The 24,642-nt window shown below is 63.2% G+C and overlaps 1 protein-coding gene across 4 annotated transcripts; it reads left to right on the forward strand.

Moving 5' to 3' along the window:
* The first annotated feature begins 237 nt into the window (after positions 1 to 237).
* LAMC3 (laminin subunit gamma 3) lies at positions 238 to 23,891 on the forward strand. 4 transcript variants are annotated; one of them, XM_083807161.1, is made up of 29 exons: positions 238 to 1,418; positions 1,544 to 5,824; positions 9,836 to 10,140; positions 10,312 to 10,442; positions 11,291 to 11,457; positions 11,791 to 11,979; positions 12,423 to 12,540; positions 12,619 to 12,717; positions 13,021 to 13,157; positions 14,628 to 14,744; positions 15,005 to 15,203; positions 15,408 to 15,520; positions 15,719 to 15,937; positions 17,183 to 17,371; positions 17,449 to 17,694; positions 18,024 to 18,177; positions 18,270 to 18,412; positions 18,494 to 18,672; positions 18,752 to 18,890; positions 19,005 to 19,303; positions 19,440 to 19,516; positions 19,726 to 19,860; positions 20,033 to 20,177; positions 20,302 to 20,460; positions 20,748 to 20,850; positions 20,958 to 21,157; positions 21,241 to 21,387; positions 21,564 to 21,663; positions 22,126 to 23,891. In XM_083807161.1, the coding sequence occupies exons 2-29, from the start codon at positions 4,687 to 4,689 to the stop codon at positions 22,374 to 22,376; spliced, it is 5,598 nt and encodes a 1,865-aa protein (XP_083663287.1). In that variant the 5' UTR covers positions 238 to 1,418; positions 1,544 to 4,686; the 3' UTR covers positions 22,377 to 23,891. The 4 variants fall into 4 exon arrangements, with proteins under 4 accessions (XP_083663287.1, XP_083663289.1, XP_083663286.1 ...); XM_083807160.1 differs by having other exon boundaries at positions 241 to 1,418; positions 20,299 to 20,460; XM_083807162.1 differs by having other exon boundaries at positions 245 to 1,418; positions 19,098 to 19,303; positions 20,299 to 20,460.
* The last annotated feature ends 751 nt before the right edge of the window (positions 23,892 to 24,642 follow it).

Genomic DNA, 24,642 nt, shown 5'->3' on the forward strand with positions numbered 1-24,642 from the left:
TTTATCTAAAATACAGTCATAAAATTACCAAATTGAAATTTTAAATGGGGGGGAAGGGGGAATATCTGGAGGGTTTGCTGCTGCTTCTGTTTTCTTATTGCCAAATAAAATACAATTAAAGCAACGTTTTATACGCCAGCTAGCTTAGCGAGCACTGGCTTTCTGACGGCACTTTTTTGTGTCAGCCAATGAAAATAAATGGTGCGGGATTACCAGCGAGCATCCAGCCTCTAGGGCTGGAGGGGGGACCGGGAGCAGCAGGCGTTTTGAGTACGAAAGGAGGGATTTTAGTCCCGCTCCAAGTGGAAACCTCCAGGGATGTTCAGCCCGGAGTGATGCGCTGCCTTCCCCGGGCTCCCAGTCCCCACCAGTGCCTCCCAGTTCAGCCGCCGGTGGGGGGCACAAAGCCACACGGGGCTCCCAGTGACATCGGGGTGGCCCCAGCCTGTGTCCCAGGTTCGTCCCCGCTCTGCAGCGGGGCTGTGGCAGCTCAGCTGCTGACGGCTGAAATCCCTGTGGAAATAGGATCGGGCACCGCTTCCCAGGGGAACGCGAAATCAGAGCCCCGGCCCCAGCGCAGGGCGCCACGTGCGGGGATAAGGACACGGTAGATCACGTTATGGGGGTTATTTCTCCTGCTTTAAAGTCTAAGGTACGACAGCAGCTCCTGATTTGTCACGGAGCATCCTGGAGCAGCCTGCGCGGATGGTGAGGACTGGGGGCTGTTGCCGAGCACTCGCAGCTCATCGCGGTGACACGGGGCCGGGGGGGTCACTTAGCGAACGAGGGGGCTCCAGCGCCTTCCCTGGGTTATGGGTTTAGCTGGGAATCTGTCTGGGGTGACCATCTGGTGGCATCTGTGCCGCTCAGCTGTCACCCCCCTCCTGGCAGCGGGGGCACGCGGGGCACCCCGTGGTATTGGGGTACAAGGGGGATGCGCCCGCGGCTCGGGACCACGGCACGGGGGTAGGGGGCAGCCGTGCCAGGCACGTCCGCGGCTCCTGCCGCAGTGGGGACGGATGGACGGACGGATGGACGGATGGACTAGAGCAGGGAGGTAGGGCAGGACGGACAGATGAGCCTCCTTAGCAGACGAGGTGGCCTCAGGTGATGCCAACATCCCATTAAGGGGGTTTATCAAGGGAGGCCGCCACTTTTAGCCGAGATGCTGCTTTTGGGCTGGGAGAGCCTCAGCTCCTGCTCGTTAATTAGAAAGGCTGCGGGGAGGTTTGTGCTGGTTGGCCTCACTTGCGAGCAGCCGTAATGTGATGAGCGATTAGGGACTCCCAAGCTTTTCTGCGGGGGTCGTTAAGCTACGGATGAACTCGAGCAGGGAAAGGGCATTTTTGGCCGTGCCCGAAACCGGCTGGTCCTGCGCTGCCCCGGCTCGTGGTCCTGACCTCCTGGGCCATCAGGAGGTGAGTGATGTGTGTGCTGGGGACAGCCACAGCTCGGTGTCACCCTGGGTCCCTCAGCTCATGTGTGAGATGGAGAGCTGGTTGGGCTGAGAGAAGCTGGGATGTTTCTCTTTGCTGTCTGGCAGGTGTGGAGAAAATCTGGGCATGGTCAGCTCCAGAAAGGGAGCTTCCAGTCTTTGTGTGCCAGGTCTTGAACCGGAGCAAGCTGAGAGCCCTGCGATGGCTGTCCTGGCCGTGCTGCTGGAGTGCTTTGACCACGGCGCCCCCAGAGCCCCCTTCCCAGCTGTTGGTTCCCCTGGATGATGAGAGCGGAGCCCTCTTGCTCAGAGGACACCCCTGTAGGGTGATGCCCCCATCCCATCCTCCTCTCGCCCCCCGAGATGCACAAATGCTGCGGCAAGGCAGGGACCTGGCAAAAAATCAGCCAGGTTTTGCCTCTGTTCTCCCTCCTCTTCTGCCTTGGCAAAACCTGCAGCGCCGCAGCATCCTGCCACAGCGTGGTCTGGCTGGCATCGCCTGCGCTGTATTTATGGCAGCGTTAATTAAATACGCTCCGCAATCAGCGCCGCACACGACCCTGCTTCCCGAGATGAGGCTGGGCTGTAATGTGCCATCACCGAGCGGGAATGTGACTGCCGCCGTCCTGGGGAATCTCTAACGGAGATTTACTCATCCCAGGCTTCCCATTTCTCCGTTTCATGACATTTCACAAAGTTCAGGTTTACAAAATAAGCCGGCACAATGAAGAGATGCTCCAGATGTTATTTACTCTGCACGTTCCACCTCCTGCTCGGTGGGGCCTTTGTCCCGTTCCCTGTGGAGCCGAGGACGGGGTGCCAGCTCAGGACCACCACGTCACCCTGCTGCAAAGCCCCTGGTGCTGGAGATGCTTGCTCCGTGCCCACCTCGGTGTGCCCGGGGAGAAGCCGAGCTCTGCGGCTGTGCTGGCCAAACCTGCCTCTAACCCTGTGCCTGTCATGGGGGAAGGACGTGCTTGGAGCAGGAGGATGGAGCACGGTCACGATGCCACCCTGGAGGATGCAGCACGGGGAGGTCGGGCTGTTGCTGCTCCAGGGGTGCCATTTGGGGTGCTGAGCCGCTCTGCTTTTAGAAGTAGATGTGGGCTGAAAGGTGCTGAGGTGTTGTGGGTGTGGGACACAGGTGGGCTGCTCGCCCTAGGTCTCTGCTATGGGCAGAAAAGGCAATTTGGGTAAATTGCTGGTGGCAGGAGCTGCTCCAGGAGGGTGGAAACCCCAGGGCTGGGCGGGGAGGAGAGGAGCTGCCAGGCCAAGAGCTTCCCAAGCTGCTCACAGCACCTGTTTGCCCCGTACCCAAATCCTGCAGCCTTGGGCAGGTGGGACATGGGGCAGAGCGCTGAGCCTGGTGACCAAACCCTCTGCCTTCTTCCTCGGGATGGAGCTCACCAAGGGAGCCTTGTACCCAGCTACATTGAGGGCAGCTCATCCTTTCTGGGGAAGGATCTGCTGGAAGCCAGGCATGTGCTCGTGGTGCCCAGCCCTGCTGCAGAGCCTTGATACATCCCTCGTGCCACGGTGCCTCCTGGTGCCATGGTCCCTCTGGAGGGGATGGAGCCACCTCTGCCCTCCAGGCGGTGGCACCAGGTGGGGGTGAAGCTTGTGCCCATGCCCAGGTGCCCCTCGAAGCCCTGCCGCGCTCACACCACCGCTCTCCTGGCTTTGTGCGGGGCCGTGGGAGGGACGGAGCCGTGGGCTCTCGCACACCTCGCTCCCGCCCCGGTGCCTGCCTTGTCAGGTCTGATCAGGAGGAGGATCAGTCGGCCCCGCGCGCTCTCTCCAGATTTAATTAACGGGCCTTTCATCTCTACCCTGAAGGAATCTGCTATCTTCTGTCTTCTTAATTAACGTTCATTAAGCAAATCAGAAGAACATTTTCTCCCCACCGCCTCCATGGCTCTTAACCCTTACGAGGTGCCAGGTCCGTGCCAGGGCAGACGGCTCCTGGGCCGCGAGGACAGCTCGGGTGGTGCGTGGACACAGGAGCCTTGGTCACCACGTCTCTGCCTCGCTTGGACCAAAGCGAAAACCCCTCCGGGTGCAGAGGACTTCAGCTGAGATCAGGCCCTGCTCTACTGGGGGAAATGGGGAAATTCCCAGCTCTGGTTGCTCTTTTGGGCATCCCTGTCTGAGCTCTTCCACATCCTGAAGGACAAGGGGTTTCCCACAGCCTGCTTTAGCTCTTCGTCCCGGCTGGGGTGAAGCTTGCCTGTGGGAAGGGGACATCAGTGGGCTCGGGTTTTGTTGTTGGAAGTCACTGTCCTAGCCTGGAAGGCTTCATAGTGCAGGAAAGTTGGCTCCAGCATCTTGCTCTCAGAGGGGGGGGGGGGGTAGGAAGGTTATTTGGGGCTGTTCCTGTGGCCTGAAGTTGGATTATTTTTTTTTTTAACCTTGTCCTTGGTGGACACTCATGGGGATGGGGTTTGGACCAAAACCCTTGGATGATTTTGCTAGCCATGCTGGGGCAGCTGCTGGTCACCAGGACTGGGGGGAGATAAATGTAAAAACAGGGCCTCCCACCTCCCCACCACTGAAGGAAGCCTGGCAAGAGGGCATTAGCTTCCTCTGCATGGAGATGAGATGATTTCAGCCGGCCTCCAAGCCAGGTCACCAGCAGCAGCTGGCCCCCAGGCAGTGCCAGGCCACGAACCGGGGCCAGATTCTGACCAGGGCACCCAACCTGAGCAGGGTGAGCACGGAGCATCACCTTGGGAGAGGTGAGGGCTTGTGCCAGCGCTGGGTGAGGGCTCCATGGCTGCAGGGTGCCAAGCCCACGATGTGAGAGCACCTCTCCAGCATCCAGCTGGCAGCCGCAGCACACCTGGCGAGCCTCACCCGTGCAGGCTGGCGGCAGAGATGCTCAGGGCGAATACCGAGCGGAAAACCCTCTTTATTTTCTTCCCCAGAGCCTGACAGTGGCTTTGCCACCGGCTCCCAGGCAGCGAGGCAAGGCTCGGCGCTGGGAAATTTGCCCCCCCCCGGCGGAGCTGTCAGGGCCCGGGTCAATATATGTTAATGGGGCTTGGAAGCGGTGCTGCTGCCCGAGACCTCTGATTCACAGCTCCCCTCCGGTGCTTTCTCCCTGCAGCGCACACAGAGAAGGAGAATAAAATAAATAAGAGTGGAAGGGAGAGGGAGGGAGCTTAAATTATAGATGAGGGCTAAGTTGCCCGTGTTTCTGTGGGCAGAGCGGGGGCAGCGGCGGGGTTCCCCTGTGCACCCCGTTGCTGTGAATGCAGATAGTATGGAACGGGGCTGGTGGAGGGTGCCGCGGTCCTGAGTGGGATCCCCTTGGCACAGAGTGTGTGTGCAATGAGCACCCCCTGCTGAAGGGGTTTGGTGGCCATCTGGGGTCTGGTTTGGCCACCCCATGGGGACATGCCCTCGCCCCGGTTCAGGGGACAGGGCTGGCCCCATGGCAGCCGGCAGGGTGGGCCCCCACCTCTGGGTGCTGGCGTGGGGGCACTGGGTGGGTCACGGAGCCCGGCAGCTTGGTGTGGGTGGGGAGCACAGGGGTGGTGCTGGATCTTTTTCAAAGCCTTTCCCACACCCCTCTTGGGTTTCAGGCTGTGAGAAAACTGGTGACCCCCACCGACCTAAGGAAACCCCCGTGTGGGGAGGGAATCCCCACGGGCTCACCCCTGGTGCTGAGAAATGTTGATGCTCGGCTCCATCTCAGCAGCCAAAGACCCAAACTCCCCCATCCCCAAAATGATGGGGCCGGGATGCCCCAGCCAGGGGGGGTCCTGACCTGCCCAGCCCCACGGCCTGGGGACCAGGGTGGTTTCGGGGGGGGGAAGCTCCAACCCTGGAGCCCAGCGTTGCACGCAAAGCTTTTGACATTCCCAGCAGCTTCCACAAGATGGACCTCGGAGCGAGAGGAGGTGCCGGGCGGGGGGGGGCATGTCCCATCCCTTCCCATCCCATTTTGTCCCATCCCTCCTGCTCCCACCGTGCCAGCCGGAGGAGGCTCAGCGTCCTGCGAGGCGAGCCGCGGCATGGCACAACCCGGGGGGCTCTGCCTGCTGGCCCTGCTGGGGCTGGGGTTTGGGGCGGGGGGCTCACCAGCCTGCCACGACCCCCGGGGCCAGCCCCGTCGCTGCATGCCCGTTTTTGAGAACGCCGCCTTCGGCCGCGCCGCCCGGGCCACCAACACGTGCGGCTCGCCCCCCGAGGACTACTGCCTGCAGATGGGCGCCCGCGACGCCAGCCAGCTCTGCCAGCGCTGCGACGCCGCCGACCCCCGGCTGCACCACAACGCCTCCCTCCTCACCGACTTCCACAGCCAGGAGGAGAGCACCTGGTGGCAGAGCCAGTCCATGGCCTTCGGCATCCAGCACCCCAACTCCGTCAACATCACGCTCCGCCTGGGTAGGCGAGGGAAGCGGAGCGCGCGGGGGGTGGGGGGTGCTGAGCCCCCGGGTGCTGCGGGGTGGGAGCTGGTGGTGCTCCGGCAGCCCGGTGCTGGTTTGGGGTGGGAGGTGGGACGGGCCGCACGCCCCAATTTTTGGGGTGCGAGGAGGGAGATGCCCTTTAAGTGCTGCTGATGGATCGCTGGGAGGACGTGGGGAGGGTCTGCCCCATCCCGCAGCCCAGCCCCGGTCCCTTACAAGGGGCAGAAGCTGGTGGCCGTGCCTGTGTGCTGCTCCCCACCCAGCCATGCCCGGCCATACACTCCCCTGTTCCTCTTCATAAAGATCATGCATGTTTGTGGAGCAGGAGGCAGGCAGGTCCCCGTGCCCCCGCCACCCACCTCGGAGCCTCGTATGCTTTGGGTAAGCGCTGGGGGTGCGAAGCCCGTTCCCCACCATCCCTGCACAGTGCTGAGGATGCCCCATATATTTTGGGGAGGTCACAGCTCTGCAAACACCACGCAGCCCCGGCAGGTTTTCCCAGCTGAGATCTGACCCTCTGTTTTAAACAGTGGGCAAGCCGCACGTTCAGAGGGTGCGTAAAGCCTATGGGATCATGCCTGGCATTTTAAAAAGTTTTTTCCTTTTTTTTTTTTTTTTTCCTCCCTACATTTCGCTGCCATCTAAACTATCTTGGCTACCGGCCAGCGCTGTAAAATCTTCATTCTCTGCTGTCTCCTGCCATCTGCATGCTGAAGGGGGGTAGCGAGGGGCTGCAGCAGGAGCGGCACAAGCAAGGAACGGGGCCGGCCGAGCGCTGCGTGGGGCCGGGTGGCGGCGGCGGGTCGGTCTGTGCCCTGCGGGGACGCGGAGCTGCCCGGCTGGGTGGAGGTCACCACGTTCCCAGCCCCCTGTGAGCGGGCAGACATCTGGTCTGTGTCCCAGGCTGGGCCGGGCTCCCCACCGTGTGTGAGAAGTGAAGCTGGAGGAGCCGGTCCTGCTCCTGCACACCCTGTAGGAGGGGACGTGCCGGCTCCTCTCCCACCTAGCACAGGCTCAGGTCACCCTAAAATCAGGTATAGGTGATCCGAATGCAGCCAGCACTGCTGAGCAAGCCCCCGGTAGCCATCCCCAGGACGGCCGGGTGATCTTGCAGCCGCTGGTCCTGGCTCAGCACCCCGAAGTATGTGGGCTCCCGGCGCGTTGTGTGCCCCAGACTCCGAGCACAGGGCTCGCTTTCCAGCCTCTGCCTTCCCTCTGACTCTTCCCAGCCCCTCTGGGGGCTGGCGGTGCCCTGGCGCACCCTGTGCTTGTGTTCCCCACGGAGCTTTGTGTGGCCCCATATGAGGCCCTAATGCTGCACCGAGCTTGTCTTCAGCCCTGGTCCCTGCATCCCTCCCTGATCCAGCACACCCTCTGCAGACAGACCTGGTGCTCCTTCTCCCTGTATGCCTCATATATCTTGCTGTGCTAAGAAGTGCCATTTCTGTGCCCAGCACATTGCTGTCTGACCTTTCCCAGTGCTGCTGGGCCCTGTTCTTGTCCCATCTGCAGATGATTTTATCGCTGTTTTAATGCTTTCACTTGGGTTACGGAGGAAAAACCCAACCAGCCGTGCTGAGCCCGGCCCCAAAGCCCCTGGGACACAGCCCTGGACACGTCCTCGCACCCACGCCAACTGTGACCCACGTGGCATGTCCCCAGCAGCACGTTTGTCCCACTCCAATGTGGCCAGACACCTTGTAGGGCCCCCAGCACGGTTACCTGGGGAGCTTATTAAACAGGGTTTCGAATGAATTGGACAAGACGTGTGTTTACCTGTAGGCTGTTGATTGGCATTAATTAGATTATCCTCCCTTAAATCTCGCTTCTCTGCAAGGCTTCAGCTGTGCCGTTACGGTGCACAGGCCTCGGAGCAGATCAATAACCTCAAGCGCCTGTGGCTGTTGCGTTTCCCCTGCCAGGCAGCAGGGAGGAACCCAAAATATCCGCAGGCTTGCGAAGGCAAAAGGCACGGGAGCGCCTCGAGTGGCTCCTCGGCAGCTCCCCAAGTGCGAACGTCGGATGTAGGTGTGCCTGGGGTAGGGAGCATCTTCGTGTCTGTGGTCCTGACGCTGATTTTCCTACGGGGTCTGAACCTACGATGGGCTCCTGGGGCTGGGGGCTGGAGGTGTCTGGGCACATGCGGGGACGTGGCTGTCCCCCGTGCTCCTCTCCAAGCTCTCCCACCCCCAGACCCCAGCGTTTTCCCAGCTGCAGTTTCACCCCCCGGGGAGGCGAGCGACCACTTTGCTTGGAGGTAACACAACCATAAGAGGAACACGGGTGTCCTGGTGCCCCTGTCCCCTCGCAGCCACCTGCGTGCCCACCCATGTCCCCATCTCGCGGTGTCCCCATCCCACGGCGTGCCTGGCTCTGGGCCGTGCCAAACCTTCCCGAGCAGGAAAGTGACATCCAGCCTGCGGTCACGGGCTGTGTTCGGGATTTCTTGGGAGGAAGCGAACGCAATTTGGCTGGTTTAAGGGACTGTCTGGAGAAAGCACGCGTTTAGTCAGGACAACTGCGGCGAGCTTTCTCCGCCCGAGCTCCAGACCCCGAGCTGGCCCCCCTGGCCCTCCTGTCCCCCCTCCCTGCAGCGGGGCCGCCTGGGGCAGGGGCTGTTTATTGACACAGCTCCCAGCTCCGGCCCTCTCCCAGAGGAAAGTGCTCAGCGAAGCGACTGCCCCGACCCCTCTGTTTTGGTAGGCGTCCCCCGGGGCCGCGCTGTCTGGGAACCGGCGCCCGCTGGGGCTCCCCGCGGGGTCCGGGGCAGGGGGCACCCCACGAACATCAGCGAGGCCAGGGCCTGGTGGGTTTGGGGAGAGGTGCAGGGGAGCACAGAGACAATGGGGCAGCCCGGCCGTGCTGCTACAGCCCCTTCCCAGCTGTGATCACCTCCCTTTAATCCCGCGTCCCCCCGCATCCCTGATGGGAGGCAGCTGCTTTCCCCAGCGCCGGTAGCCGGGCTGGCTTGGCTCCCCCACAGCAAAATCGCGGTACATATGCGACAGTATTCATATGGGCCCAATTAAAGGCTTGTTTTCCTAGTCCCGGAATAACCCCTCTAACATTCCCAACTCATTATCTTTTCAAATAAAGCCAAAACCTCGCAGCTAATTGTTTTGCGCTGTCAGGAGCGGCGCTGTTATGGAGCAATCCAGTCTTTGAGCCGCTCCTTCATCTCTGGCAATTAAACGGTTCTGAAGTTCGCTTTGGTATATTTTCCCCTCCTTTTTGGTAATTCTTTCAAGTGATTTCAGAGCTGTGCTGGCCACTCTGGGGACTGGCATCCTCTGTTTGTCTTCAGCCCAGCAAAGCCAGCAGCAGTGCCAGACCCCAGCGTGCAGCTCTCTGGAGAGGGACCGGCCTTGACCCTCTCCGCCTCTCCATCCTGTCCCCAGCTCAGCTCTGGAGATGCTGATGAGTGCCAGGGGCCTGATTCTTCCCATCCAGCTGCTGGGCAGACCTGGCTTTGCACCATCTCCTGGCCCATGCAACCCGCCTGGTGCCTCCATGCAACGACCGGGAGGCTGCAGGGGGGGCAAGAGGCGATTTGGGGTGGGCAGGATCTGGGCTGCATGGAGCAGAAGCTGGTTAAGGGCAGCTGGACAGGAGGAAAGCAAATTCTGCGTGGCATAGAGCCGTCGCTGCCAGCTGAGCAGTCACTTTCTGCTGCACGGTGCAGCTCTTTTTGCCTCCGGAGATGCAGATCGGGAGGAAATGGGTGGGTTTCAGGTGGAAGCAGCGATTGTAGGGGATGTGAGCTGGGGATGTGCTTGCTGGGACCGGCACCATGGGGCTGTGCAGCCCCTCTGGGTGCTCCCCTATCACTGCAGTGAGGAGAGGGGCACAGCGCCTGGCCCGGGCGGCAGAGCAGGGTGATGCCAGCGGCCACGTGGGATGGGGTGCTGGGATGATTTTGCCCCTGTTCCTGGAGACCTTTGTGCCAATGGGGCAGGAGATGGTGACGGTGCGGGGGGTCTGTCCGCAGGCAAGGCCTACGAGATCACCTACGTGCGGCTCAAGTTCCACACCAGCCGCCCCGAGAGCTTCGCCATCTACAAGCGCAGCCGCGCCGACGGGCCCTGGGTGCCCTTCCAGTACTACAGCGCGTCCTGCCACAAGACCTACGGCAAGCAGCCCAGGCACTACCTGAGGCCGGGCGAGGACGAGCAGGTGGCCTTCTGCACCGACGAATTCAGCGACATCTCCCCCCTGAGCGGGGGCAACGTGGCCTTCTCCACCCTCGAGGGCCGGCCCAGCGCCTACAATTTTGACGGGAGCCCCGCGCTGCAGGTGCTGGGGGGGGTGGGAGAGGGGTGGGTGCACGGTCACCGGGGTTTGGGGGGGAGCACCCGTGTTGTCCTGAGCCCCCCGGTCAGGATGGGTGCAGGATGTGCCCTGGTTGGGGTGGGGAGCTGGTAGCCCCGACCCTTCTCCAAGACGCCTTCCCCATGTCCCCTGCAGGAGTGGGTGACCGTCACCGACCTGCTCATCTCCCTGAACCGCCTCAATACTTTTGGGGACGACATCTTCAAGGACCCCAAGGTGCTGCAGTCGTACTACTACGCCATCTCCGACTTCTCCGTCGGCGGCAGGTGAGGGGCGGCCGGGCGGAACAGGACAAGGCCGCAGGGTTGGAAACTGTCCTGGGAGCACGCGTGGGGCTTGTGGCGGCTGCTCCCCAGCTCAGGCTTGTTTAATTGCATTATTGGGGCGAACTATTCAGATGTGAATACAGATTCTCCATCTGTAAACTGGAGCTGGCAGCGCAGCGCTGAAGTGGGGAGCCCTTTGAGCTGCACAGGGAGACCTTCCCCTCCAAGCCCTCTCCATTTACCACCAGTTCTATTTGCTTTCCCCTCGCCCAGCCCCACAACTTTTAACGTCACAGGGGCTCCACGTGTGGCTCTGCTTGGTCCCTGGATACAGGGGAGGAAAGGTCCCAAGGCACGGATGGGTGCTGGTGGGGTCAGCACAGCTGCAGCCCCAGGAGCTGAAGCAGCCACCGGTGGGCTTGGGCAGCTGATGTGGGACAGAGACATTGGCAGCGCCCGCTCGGTGCTGTGCTGTGAGCGCCCTTCCCTGGGCAGGGAGTTAGGAAAGGGGCCGTCAGACACCGCGCTCCACCCCGGTGAGAGGTGAGAGCCGCCCGCCCCCAGGCAGCGGGGCAGGGATGCTCCCAACTGGCCGGGAGCCCTCTTTGCTTTCTGACCCTCCTGGGCTCCAGCAGCTGGAGCTGGTTAGCATTCCGCGTGGGCCACCCTCAGCGTGTGACCTCCCAGCTGGCCGGGGCCGGCAGCGCCTCGGGGACAAGGCGGGCGGCCTCGGTGCTAGCACAGCCCGAGCTGTCACTGCCCCACGGCCACAGCAGCGTGGCCACCATCCCACTGCAGCCCCTACTGGTGCTCAGAGCACCTCGTCCCCACACCGGGGTCCCTCGCAGGTGCAAATGCAATGGCCACGCCAGCGAATGCGCGCCGGACGAGACGGGACGGCTGGCGTGCGTGTGCCAGCACAACACGGCCGGCACCGACTGCGAGCGCTGCCAGCCCTTCTACCAGGACCGGCCCTGGGCTCGCGGCACCGCCGAGGCAGCCAACGAGTGTCTCCGTGAGTGGCACCGGGGGCTGTGCACGGTCACGGTGTGCAGCGAGGGAAGGAAGCGCCTGCATTATTTTGCAAGGCTGCTCCAACCAGGGAGGGAGGATTTGTACCACAGGGCCCCCATTCACAGCGTTGCCCAAGGACCCCGCAGCATTTCTTCACCCCACGAGTGCAGCTGTCTGCCCCGTGCATGGTCCCATACCCACCTTTTAGCACCATCAATAGCTCGTGCTGCTGAGCCGAGCATCCTCTCCACCGCAACCCAGCCCCAGGGCTCATCCCCATGGCCCCCCGGGGGGCCCAGCCACCGCCGACCACCCCTCCTGCCTCCCCCCCCAGCCTGCAACTGCAGCGGCCGCTCGGAGGAGTGCTTCTACGACCCGGAGCTGTACCGCCGCAGCGGGCACGGGGGCCACTGCCGCCACTGCCGCGACAACACGGCCGGGCCCCGCTGCGAGCGCTGCCGGCAGAACCACTACCGCTGGGAGCCTCGGGCCGCCTGCCAGCCCTGCCACTGCCACCCCGCAGGTGTGTGGGGCCCCGCTGGGCACAGAGACGCCGCTGTGTACGGGGAATGTGTGGGAGGGAAGGGTTTGGCCAGTGCTACCCAGCCTGGGGATGTCCTGTTGTGCTTGTCCCAGTGCCGTTGTACTGCTGGGTTTTGCCAGGCTCAGCTCAGGGATGGGGTGGGACTCTGGAAAGGCTCAGGCAGGGGTTTATGCCCCAAGGAATCAATGTGGCCATCATTGCCCATCTGCCCACTGCCCTGCAGGGATTTGTGCAGCTTCCAGATCATACAAAGCTGATTCCCCACACCCCCATCACCCCAAGAGGGTAGATCCACCCTACCCAGGGCAGGCTCCTCACCATAGCATGCGTCACCGAGCCTGGCCCCGGGAGTGAGGTCCCCCTGTCACCCCCTTGGGTCTCCCCCAATCTGGGGATCACTCAGGCTGGCCGGGTCCCCGCAGGCTCCCTGCGGCCCCAGTGTGACAGCTCGGGGACCTGCGCCTGCAAAGCCAACGTGACGGGCTGGAAGTGCGAGCGCTGCAAGGACGGCTATCACAGCCTGAGCGAAGGCGGCTGCAGGTGAGGGGGAGCCCGGCCGTGGCGGGGGCACGGGATGGGATCGGGGATCGTCTCACGCCTTCGTCTCGCCCTGTTCAGACCCTGCGCCTGTGACCCCGCCGGCAGCGTGGGCACCTGCGACCCCAACACCGGACACTGCACCTGCAAGGAGAGGGTGGAGGGGCACCTCTGCAACAGGTCAGCTCCGTGGTACCGGGACGGGGATGGGACCGCGGCCCCTTTCTAGGTTGGGGTCAGTTCAGGGCAGGAATCTTTGCTGCTGTTGGGCATCGCTGCTTCCCCAGCCCTTAAACACAGCCCCTTGTGGAGGGGGTTGCGATGGAAATCGTGTGGGGTCGCTCCTTATGGAGGCTGGTGAGGCTGGGGGCTGCATCCCTCTGGACTGGTGGGATTGGGCTGACTTGGAGCTGCCACCACTGTGCCCCCCCCAGCGCCACTGTGGTCCCCTGGTCCTGCCATATGTTTCGTCCCCATATCCAGGTGCCAGCCTGGATGGTTTAACCTGCAGCCCCACAACCCCGCCGGCTGCACCAGCTGCTTCTGCTACGGCCACTCCGCTGTCTGCACGGCAGCGACTGGCTACGAGGTGACCCACGTGCGCTCAGACTTCAGCCGAGGTACCGACAGCCTGGCCCCGGGCAAAAAACAGGGGGCACGGCCACAGGAACGTGGGCCAGGAAACTCGGGAGGTTGGGAAACCCTGGGGCTGAGCACCCCCCCTCTGGGGCTGGGCACCCTGCTTGGCTTAACGGTGATGATGGTCAGAGGGGAATTTTTCTGTCTTGTTGTTTGGCTGTTAGATCTCTGTTTTTGCCCCAGCTCCACAGGGACAAGCTCTTCCTGGCTCCCCAGGGCATCTCTCCATCCCGTTGTGCTCCTGGGGCTGTGTGTGGCTCGGGGAGTGCTGCGAGGCTGGGCACGACTTCTTTGGCATGCTACAGGAACATTTAAAAAAAAGAAAAAATGAGTCAGAGAGATAAAAGCTAAAAGGACAGAACCCGGTGGGAACTTTTTCCCCTTACCCTCTCCTCTCCCCGCCTGTGGCTGGGATGGAGCAGGGGGGCGATTTTCCCACCGGCAGCCGGGGCTGTGCGTGGCTGCCGGAGCTGCGTGCGTGCGGGATGCTCAGGGAAACCCTGCCATCTGCCGCGCAGCACGACGCGTGCAGCACGGGCACGCCTCGGCACCGGCACCGTACGGGCACCTGCCGTGGGGCCGGGCACCTGCTGTGGGGTGCTTCACCCGCACCCCAGTGGTGTGGGGCCAGCGAGCAGGCAGGGGTGAACGGCTCTGGCGAGCCTTTATCCCGTCTGCGTTTAAGCCCCGCTGCCAATTGCTGTCCTGCTGTCTTGCACAGCCTTGAAAAGAAGCCAGGCTTTATGCCGCGTCTTCCCCGCTTCCTTCCTGCAGCAGTCTCGCCAGCCTCGGGCTGCTCGTTTAGGGACAGATTTTTCCAAAGCCTGGGGCCAGGCTGCAGGGCTCGGCGCTGCCGGGTGGCAGCGATTCGTGCTCCCGCAGCCCCCTTCCCCCAAATGCCCCCAAACCTGCAGCCGAGCCGGATCAGCCTGAGGTTTCCTGTGCTGTGTGAAGGGGCCAGCAGCCCAAACAGGGGTGATTTGATAATCCAGGGCAGCCCGCTTGATATCCGGGGGGAAAACGTCCAAGTGTTTGTCCTGGGGGGTGCCAGAAATAAATAACTGCCGGGAGCGGGGGAGAGTTTAACCCATTTCCGAAGGAAACCAACGTAATGCAATTACGCCCGCCTTGCTGCGCTTCCTGCGTTCTCCAGCCCACGGTAACTTCAGAACTGCAGCACAGGCAGGGGGGCAAAAGTTTAAAGATAACAATTTCCTCCGAATCTAAGAAAACAAACAGATGGGGAGGAGACAGCGAGGGCCACCGTGAGAGCACAGAGCCCAAGCGGAGCAGGGTGGTGCAAAGCGCTGGCTCCTTACAAGACCCTGGGGGAGGCTCAGGGGCAGGGATGGAGCCCCAAAAAGCAGCACCCTGGGGTGCTGGGCACACGGAGCGGGGGGGCGTTCACCGCTCCCCTTTACCCCCGCACCATCACTGTGCTCTTCCTGCAGGGCTGGAGGGCTGGGCTGCAGCTGCGGTGGGTGCCGTGGCCGTGCCTCTGCGCTGGGCTGATGGGGAGGTGAGCACCGAGTGGGATGGAGAGGAGCCACTGGATTTTCTTGCACCAGGTACGTGCTGGGCTCCTGGGGTCCTGCTCTGCTGCTGGCCCCCACCCCGGTGCTCTCGTGAGACAACCCATTGCTAACCTGGGTGGGTGGTTTGGAGCTGGCCCTGCTGCAGGAGGGTGGCCACAAGCTTTACCCCCTGTCGATGCTGGTGGGAACAGAACCATGCCAGGGGTTCCTGTCCTGTTCCCACCTGGCATCGTGGGTACATCCACATGGGTACATCCACGCCCTTCAGACTTTCCTCCTCTCTCCCCTTGCAGAGAAGTTTCTGCAGAACCAGCATCTCAGTTACGGGCAGCCCCTGACCCTGCTGCTGGGAGCAGAGGGGAACGGGACCGGGACAGAGAGCAGGGTGCCCCTGCTCCGCGTCCAGCTGGTGCTGGAGGGCGAGGGGATGGAGGTCACCATCCCCAGCAGCGAGAGCCAGCCACGGGACGGCAAGCAGGCTGTCACCTTCAGGTACCTGTCGTGGTGCTCTGGGAATTCTCGGGTGATTGGGGACACTCGGGGATCTTGTCAGGGCTACCTTGTGCTGGGGGTTCAGCTCCGCTCCCAGGCCCCCTGGGGATTTCACCGTGTGCCCCATCAGTGGGGGAGCTGAGCCGTCCTGCGGTGGGAAGCTGTCCCTCTGGCTGTCCTTCCTCCCACGCTCCTCTCCAACAGGCTGCACGAGGCCGAGGAGGGCACGGAGCCTTCGCTGTCGGCCTTCAGCTTCCAGCGCCTGCTCTCCAACCTGAGCGCCCTCCGCCTCCGCGTGAGCCATGGCCCCGGGCCAGGTGGGTGGCTCCGCGTGGTGTCCCGTGGGGACCAGGCTGGGGCTGGGGACAGCAGAACAGCAGTGAAACAGGGACAAGAAGCACCCGCAGGGGTATTTTGGGGTCTCCCATGGCTGTCTGGAGCATTTCTATGCAGGGTGGAGAGATGGGGCCAGGGACAGTGCCGTCCCAGCCTTACACCGCTGTCCCCTCTCGCAGGCAGGCTGGTGCTGAGCGAGGTCCGGCTCACATCGGCTCGCCTCGGGTCGGGTGTGCAGGCGGGCTGGGTGGAGGAGTGTGCGTGTCCCCCGGGCTACACCGGTCAGTTCTGCCAGTCCTGCGCTCCTGGCTTCAAGCGGGACGTCCCCTTCGGTGGCCCCTTCGTCGCCTGCGTGCCCTGCGCCTGCAACCAGCACGGGGACTGCGAGCCCCGCTCAGGTGCGCACCCCCAGCCCCTCCGTTCACCAAAGCGTGACATGCACGGGTAACAAATCCTTGTCTTTGCTTATTCTGAGGGATGCTGGAAACCATCCTGGAGGTCGCAATGCCCGGAACTCGCAAGCTGAATTGCTCTCCTGCCAGCAAAGTGGATGGCTTTGGTCAGGGAAGGGGAGGATTGCCCTGGAGCTGGAGGTGGCCACACGAATCTGGCACCAGCCCCGCTGCATGGCACCCATGGCCTCATGGCCCTGCTGGCCATCAGCCCTGGGGAAATGCAGATCAGAGGCTCATGAGATGCTGCCCTGCTGCCTGTCCATCCCTGCAGGAAGCAGCAACTGAGATCGGTGCTGGGAAGAGCTTGGGAAGGAGATGTTTGGTACCCGGACAGGGCCCCTGGCCCGGGCGCCCTCGCTGGCAGGCTCGCTGCGGAAAGGAACAACAATAGTTCATGGCTGGGATGGGAAGGGCTGGAAGAGGCGTTTTCCTCAGCAAGTGCCTCTGCCCTGCCAGTGGAAACACAGCAGCGGGGCTGCAAATTCACCCCTCCTCTTGCCAAGCTGGGGCTGGCACCACGGGCTGTGCAGTGCCTGGGGACGGGGCCAAACCTTTGATGTCCCAGCCCTCGTGCTGCCAGCCCGAGCCAGCCTCCACACTTCCCTTTGCTGTTTTTTCCACTCCTTTCTGCCACCCACTTTTCCTTTCTTTTCCTTTGCCTGGCTCCACCCAAACGTGGGGAAAATGGAGAAATGCCCGTTCCCACCACCCGCCTGGTACAACCCGACTCCTCCGGCTCCTCTTCTCCCTCTTCAGTCAAGCAAAGCAGCTGCTTGGAGGGCGGGGAGGATCCCTGAGCATCCTTCCTCCTCCTTCTCCTCCTCCTCCCAGCTGACTTCAGATGGCCGTGACTCACCGGCTCGGCTCGCAAGGAGACGCTCGCTCCCTGCTGGGTCGCAGCCGCCTGCTCGTGTTTTCCATGAGAGGGGCCACACGGGCTGGAAACAGGGCTGCTCGTGGCTGAGAAATGTGGTGTCGATTATTGCAGGCGCCAGCAGACCTTGTGCACGGTGGCGGGGCTTTCTGCGCCCGCCTCATCCCCTGCAAATCATCCTCGCCCCGAGCAAGGACTGGGCAGGGAGGGGAAAACGTTAAGAGTTTGGTTGGGAACACGCAATCCCAGTGTGGCCCCTTGCCTGGAGCTGCGCGTCCCTCCCGGCACCCACGGCTCCGTTTTCCTCCTCGCAGGGCAGTGCCGGTGCCTGCACAACACAGAAGGTCCCTCCTGCGAGCGCTGCAGCCCCGGGTTTTATGGCAACCCCTTCGCGGGGCGCTTTGACGACTGCAAGCCCTGCCCGTGCCCCGACCGCTCGCCCTGCACCGAGGTGCCCGGCAGCGGGGAGGTGGTGTGCACCCACTGCCCCCCGGGGCAGAGAGGTGAGCCTGGGGCGGGCCAGGGGGCTGCGGGCAGCCCGGCGTGGCCGGACCCTCCCCATTTTTTCCGTCTTCCTTAGGGAAACGCTGCGAGCTGTGCGACGACGGCTTTTTCGGGGACCCCCTGGGGCAGAGGGGCCCCGTGCGTCCCTGCGCCCCCTGCCAGTGTCACGGGAACGTGGACCTCAACGCCGTGGGGAACTGTGACACCGAGTCCGGCCGGTGCCTGCGCTGCCTGCACAACACGACGGGCGAGCACTGCCAGGAGTGTCGGACGGGCTTCTACGGGGACGCGCTGGCCCCCAGCCCCGCCGGGAAGTGTGCGCGTACGTACGGCCTGGTACAGCTCCCCCTGTCCCACCCCAGCCAAAACCCTCCCTGCAGGGCAGGCAGAGGGGATGCCCACTGGGCTTAGGGGCTGATCGATGGGCCAGGTTGGTCCCAAAAGCTCAGGAATGGCTTTGTGTCCCCTCTCTCCACTGCCACCCTCCTTCCCCGGAGATATCCTGTTCTGCAGGGGCTCGGCCTCAAAGCCCTGTTTTAATGGAGGGACGTGGCCCCCTACAGCACGTGGGGCTCAGCCCCCAGCCCCTAGTCCTGCTCTCTCACCTGACAGCCCCATGTCGGGATGTAAGCAGTGTTTTATCTCCTATAGCTTGCGATTGCAACCCCGACGGCTCAGCCCCGGGGCCGGAGGGCTGCGATCCCAGCACGGGCCAGTGCCGCTGCCTCCCGCACGTGACGGGCAGGACCTGCGGGCTCTGCCAGCCCGGCTACTACGGGCTGCAGCCCACCGTGGGCTGCAAGAGGTGCGTGGGGCACGATAAAAGGGGCAGCAGGGGTTCTGCTCCTGCTCCTTGTCTCTGCTGCCTGCTCATTGCCCTCCGCTCCTTGGTGCCAGCTGCGAGTGCCACCCGGCGGGGTCGCGAGACAGCGGGTGCCACGCGCTGACGGGGCAGTGCTCCTGCCAGCCGGGCGTCGCGGGGCTGCGCTGCGACAGATGCGACCACGGCTTCTTTGGATTCTCTGCCAAGGGCTGTCGAGGTAACAGGGATGGGGACGGCGCCTCGGTCCCAAAAACGGGGCTGGCAGCTGCGCCGTGACACCTTCCTGCCGCCGTTGCAGCCTGCAACTGCTCCCCGCTGGGTGCCGTCACACCGCAGTGCCACGAGAACAGCACCTGCGTCTGCCGCCCCGGCTTCGTGGGCTACAAGTGCGACCAGTGCCAGGCCAACTTCTTCCCCGACCCGCCGAGCTCCCGCTGCCAGCCGTGCCCCTCCTGCTACGGGCTGGTGAAGGACGGGGTACGGCCCGCGCCCTGCCGAGGCGGTGAAGCGCCCCGGCCCCCGCGCTGTGTCACCGTGCCCCCCATCTCGCCCGCAGGCTGACCGGCTGAAGGCGAAGCTGCAGGAGATGGAGGAACAGCTGCAGACCCCAGGCTGCGACGTCCACCTGGGGCAGTCCCTGGTGCTGGGAGATGCGCCCCGGGGAGACGGGCTGCCCGGCAGGCACCTCCTGCAAGGTACGGGGCAGCACTTGCCACCAGCACGGGGGGAGCAGAAAGCTTCATGTCACCCCTACAGGGACGCTGTGTTCCTCGGTGTGCCCAAGAGGGGCTCTTTTCCTCTTTTATTAGAGGGGGTGTTCAGGCTCAGGGCAGCCCCAAAGGCAGGTGGAGATGCCTTATGCACGTCTGCAGGCAACGAGCAGCTCCTTGCACTGCCCGCAGGTGCCCGGGCCGCGCTCTCCGTGCAGGTGGGGCGGCTGGCGGGGGTGCTGAGCGCCGCGCGGGGCCGTCTCAGCAACGCCAGCCAGGCCAGCGGCTGCTCCGACCACGGACACCCCAAGACGTGCGTCCTGCTGTCAGAGATCGGGGCTGTGCTGCAGTCGGCGCAGCGGGAGGTGCTGCACGCTGCCGACACCCTGGCTGCCACGGTGCGGGCTGGGGAGGCTCCAGGGGCTGGTGGCTGTCCTAGGGTGGGACGCCACCGGCACAGGGGGGTGAGAGGGAAAGCCTGGGGTCCCTGTGGGTGTAGCCTCGGGGTCTCACTGCTGCTCCTTGTGTTCGAAGGAGATTCCTCAGGAAATCCCCCCACAGCCCACCAACTGGAGCCGCCTGGCGCTGGATGCGCGGGCACTGGCTGAGAGGTACGGTGGCATCGTGCACCGCGGCACTGCCAGCAGGGACAGCCGCAGTGCCGGGAGCTTCCTGCCCTTCCAGCTGGTCCGTGCAAGCCTCACCCTGTCTGATGCCAGCACGCAGAGGCAGAGGAGGCTGCCTGCCCAGCTGGGGGGCGTGGGGTGGCCTCTCTTCCCCAGGGGCCGATCCCAATCTGTGGATGCCCTTGTCCCTGCAGGCACGGGGACGCCGTGGCACAGGTGGAGGCGATGGTCAGGAGAGCGCTAAATGTGTCCAAAGCCAGCCACGAGCTCCTGCAGAGCCTGCTGGAGGGGAGAGCAGCATGGGAGGCACAGCGCGAGCTGGAGGCCGGGTGAGGGCTGGCAGTGAATGGGGGTGTTTGCAAAGCATAGAGCCCCAGCTCCATGCCGGGGGTGTTTCAGGCCATTTCCCCCATTCTCAGGGCCAGGTCCCAAGCTGCCACCCGTGCCTTCAAAATGCTGCAGGGCCGTGGATGACCATGACATCCCCATATGCCCCCATAGGTACGAGGAAATCCAGCAGGCGCAGGAGGAGCTGGGCGCTGGCATGGTGGAGGTGGCAGCGGAGGCCAGAAGGGCTCTTGCCACCATCCAGCAGGCAAACGCAGACATGGCTGAGAAGCTCCTGCAGGTGGCTGCTCCAGGGCAGGTGAGCAGCACCCAGCTCCCAGCAGGGAGCAGCTCAAGGCTCCTGCTTGTATCCCTGCCCAATGCTCCCTCCCGGGCTGGGAGATGCCCTCACGGAGCCGATGGGACCTCTCGCCCCGCAGCAGGCACTGCTGGCACAGGCTGGAGCCCTGGTGCGGGACCTGGGGGCACTGGAGCGGGCGGTGGGCACGCAGGAGCTGTCAGCACAGCAAGCCATCGCGGCATCCCGCACCCTGGCAGCTGGGCTGCGCCGGGACCTGCAGGGGACTCGCGGCTTCACACAGGTGATTGCTGCTCGCCCGCAGGGGATGTCCCTGTGAAATAAGCCATGGGGACCCGCTGTGCCAGGCGGAGCTGTTGGCACACAGGGTGCATTCCTCTGCTGCCTCCCACCCAGCGAATGGGGGCTGGTGAGCCCCAGCCCCTCTGTTCCAGCAGTGGGTGTTCTGGGAGACATCACTCGGGCACCCAGATCACCAAGGAGCTGGCCCAGCAAGCAGGAGTGGGCTGGGTCCCATGAAGAGCTGGGCACAGCTCTTTGTCGCTTCCCCAACCTCAATCCTGTCTCCAGCTGCGGGACCGAGCTGGCTCTGCCCGCAGCCTGGCCACCTCGGCAGTCTCACGAGGAAAGGCTGCGCTCTCCGGCACGGAGTCCCTCCTGGCCAGCTTGGAAGGTAAAAGGCTCCTGCCAGAGCGCCTCTGGTCACAGCCTGGCTCTTGCTGCGCTGGGAGCCCAAGGAGAAAAGAGGCTGGATCGGTGATGGCCGGGGTGTCCCCGCAGGCACGAGGAAGGTGCTGGGGCATCGGAAGGGCCAGGCTGCCCTGAGCAGGAGGACGGCGCTTGTGCGGGACAGGACGATGGTGGAGGCCCAGAAGAAGATCAAACAGGCAGAGAAAATGCTGGGAAACTCCTTGTCTGTCTCCAGCACAGCCAGGAGGACAGCTGGGGAGGCCGAGCAAGTCGCTGGGGAGAGCGCTAAGGTCTGAGCGGAGGGATGGGGATACGGGGAGTAGGACCCCTTGGGTGTCCCCAGGTGACTGTCCCCATCTCTGTCCCTTTACAGAGGGCACAGGCTGTGCTGCAGGGCAGCAAGCGGGCTCACAAGCACGCTGTGCAGCTTGCCACACGTGTCAACAAGACCCAGCAGGAGCTCGCCCGGCAGGAGCGTGTGGCTGAGGAGCTCAGGGGGGGCCTGGAGGAAGCAGAGCAGGTGAGCCGGGTCCCCTGGGACTGGCTGTGTGCTCCCGGCTCCAGCCAAAGCCAGGAGGCAGGTTGTCTGCAGCACAGAGCATCGGGAGCAACAAAGCGTGGGGAATGCCTTGGGACTGTTTCTGGAATCTGGCCGAGGGTTATCAGTGCCCCTGATCTGAGTGTCTGTGTTGCAAGGTGGGGACAGAGGTGAGTGAGATGGCCAAAAGCCTCCAGGAAGCCCGGGGCTCGCTGATGGCAGACATCAAGACCCTGAACGACCTGCTGAGCAGCCTCGGTGAGACCCTGCGGGAGCGGGTTCGGGCCCCCTGCTGGGCTTGGGGTCAGCACTGTCCAGGCTGAGCTGGATGCCCCACGCTGGAGATAGCTCCGGGTTTTGGCAAAGCTTCAGGGGTTGTGTCAGGGAAAGCCCTTGTGCAGAACGAACTGGGGCTTGCTGAGCGTGTGCTCGCACCTGGTGTGGGGACACTGATCTCCCTTGGCATCTCCAGGAGGAGCAAGCAGGGTTAAAGGGTGGAGAGCATCACACACATAAAGGAAAGATGTGCTCAGGCCCTGCCTGGAGCCACAGACCAATTCTTTTTTAACCAGTGATCACTGGAAGCTGCACTGCCTCCATGCCCTGCTGCACCCATTCCCTCCCACCTGCCTGCTGCCAAGAGTCGTATCCCTTGGAGCAGGACCAGACCCTCTCCTGCCCAGCTCTTTGCCTCTCATCTGCATCCTTCCCCTTGTCCAGGCGACCTGGAGCAGGGCACGCAGGTGGAGGCAGCGCTGGGAGCAGGGAGGCTGCAGCTGGAGCGGCTGCGGCTGCGCCTGGCCGCGCCGGGAGCCCTGTCCAAGCGGCTCAGCCGGCTGCAGCAGGAGGCAGCACAGCAGCAGGAGAAGATCCAGGCGGTCGAGAGTGACTTGGCGGAGATCCGGGCTGACAAGAAGAACCTGGAGGACATTTTGCGGAGCCTCCCCGAGGGCTGCTCCGAGTGGCAGTGACAGGGCGCTGGCTACCCCCAGTCACCTCTGTGCCCCCCTGCAATAGGGTCTGGCAGAGCAAAGGACACCCTCACTCACCAGCATCGCTCCCTCCTGCTGCTCTGCATGTTGCCCTCGGTACAATATCACACCCGGGTCCTTACCCACACTGGTTCTGACTCAGCATCCCAAGCGCTCTGTGGCATGACCTTAGCCCCCAGCTCCATCCCCGGCCCAGGGGACAAAGCAGCTATCAGGGACCGATGTGGAGGGGACAGAGCGCTCACATTCTCTGACCAGGCAGCGAATGAAGGACTGTCACATATCTCCTCCACGCTAGACACCTCTCTGTCCCTCCTTCCCCTTAGGGAAGCCCCCTAGGGCAGCATACCAAGGATGTAAAGCCCCAAAGCTGTAACACCCGCTGTCCCTCCTGCCCCAGGAGGAGACGAGAGGCTCTCACACACGTGTTGGAAGCCGGTCCTGCTGCACAGTGCCACGCAGCACGATGCTTGTGTGCTGTGGTCACGGAGGTGCGGCGATGAATCACAACAAACCTGGGCTGAGAGAGGAGCTCCCAGGAGGGCACACAGCTTGCCGGCTTCCCAGGGGCAGGGAGCTTACAGCAGGGAGGGTGAAAGTGGGGCTGAGCAGAAGCAAAGCCGGGCTCTTAACCTGGCAGATGGGGGCATCCTCTGCCTGTCGCATCCTGCTGTTCTCCTGCTCTATGGTGGTTATCGGTGCTGGGCAGGGAGCAGCTGGACACAGGCGGCTCCTGCCGGTGTCACTCCCTCGGGACGGCACAGAGGTCAGTGGCTGTGTTGCCTGTAAAGGAAAGGCATCTGGGTGGTTCACCCTGCCATGCGTGGGCTGCTCAACAGGACTGGGCAGGCAGCGGAGCCGGGTTCAGCCCCCCCCCCCGCACTGGTGGTGCTGGCACAGCAAAGTCACGCCTGTAAGGTCAGAAGCGAGTCCCCAGGCCGGAGCACAGTTCACTTTTTAACTTGCTTTACCTGTGCTCTTCTGCTCACAGTGCTGGAAACCAGGCTTGCTAAAGTCTTGTGTAACGCTATTTGTAATACTGCTGCCACAGACCTTGGATTCCCCCAGTGCCATCTCCTGCGGGTCCAGGGGTCTGGAAGGGATTTTCCTACCTGAGCAAACCTATCTCCCTCCTACCTCAGCACAAAAGCTGAGTTGGGGTGCCCGAGCTGCAGGAGCGCGGTGGCGGGGGCTCCCCTCCCCACGGCCCGGTGCCAGCTCTGCAAAAGCAAAACCACGCGGCAGCGAGAGCAGCGTGATGCGGCTTGGCCGAGAGGCAGGGAGCCGCAGCCGCTCACCGTCTCCCTGGGAAGACAATTACATGCCACCGATCAACACACAAACTTGCTGCTGTTACAGAAATGTCAAGCCTCTGCCTCGCGCGTGCTGCTGAAAATGCGGTTCATCCCCCCTCCTGCTCTTCCTGGATTTTTTTTTTTTTTTAAGCTGGTGACACCTGCCTAGAGCTGTATCCACTAAAAATTCTTAATATTATACATAGCTGCCCATCCGCCTGAGCGTGAGGCAGCAGGAGGAGCACACGCTGTGCCCGTGCTGCTGCTCCGTGACAGCGCAGGGGGGGCTGCCTGGGGTGCGGGGCGGCTGCCTGAGGCTTCCTCCTGAAAACACTTTAACACGGGTCTTTGGAAAAAAAAAAAGCTGCCTGGCTGAGGCTGGAAGGGCACTGAGGGAGCTGTGGGCAGTCTCCCGTGTTAGATTCGGGCCGGGATATGTCAGCGTGGCCGTGTCTCCTGCGGTGTGATAACCGCCTCATCCTGCTGCTCGTGCTCTGGGGCTCACCGAGCACCGGGTTGCTCCCAGTTGGGCTTCTCACGCCACGGCGCTGCTCCCAAACAGCTTTTTATTTATTTTATTTATTTGGTTTTTTTATACTGTTGGAATAACGCCCCTGGGCCAGAATAACAACCCCCTGGGCTGGAATAACGCCCCCGAAGGCAGAATAACACCCCCTGGGAGCGATAACACCCCCCGACCCCACTGCAGGGCGCTGACAGGGAGCCCTGAGGGGCTTCAGGGGGGCGCCCACCCCCCCCGGGACCGCTGAGGAGCAGCCCCCCGGCAGCCCCCAGGCCACGTCCCGCCCGTCGGGGCCGCAGCCGTCGGCTCCTTTCCCAGCTCGCCGTGTACACCCGCAGCTCCCCGACACCACGGCGACCCCCCCCCCGGGGAACCGGGCTCTCCTCCCCGAGGGGGAAAAGGCCTGAGGCGGCCCCCGGGGGGTGGC

Source organism: Anser anser (genome assembly GCF_964211835.1).
Source record: "Anser anser genome assembly, chromosome: 21".
Lineage (NCBI taxonomy): Eukaryota > Metazoa > Chordata > Aves > Anseriformes > Anatidae > Anser > Anser anser.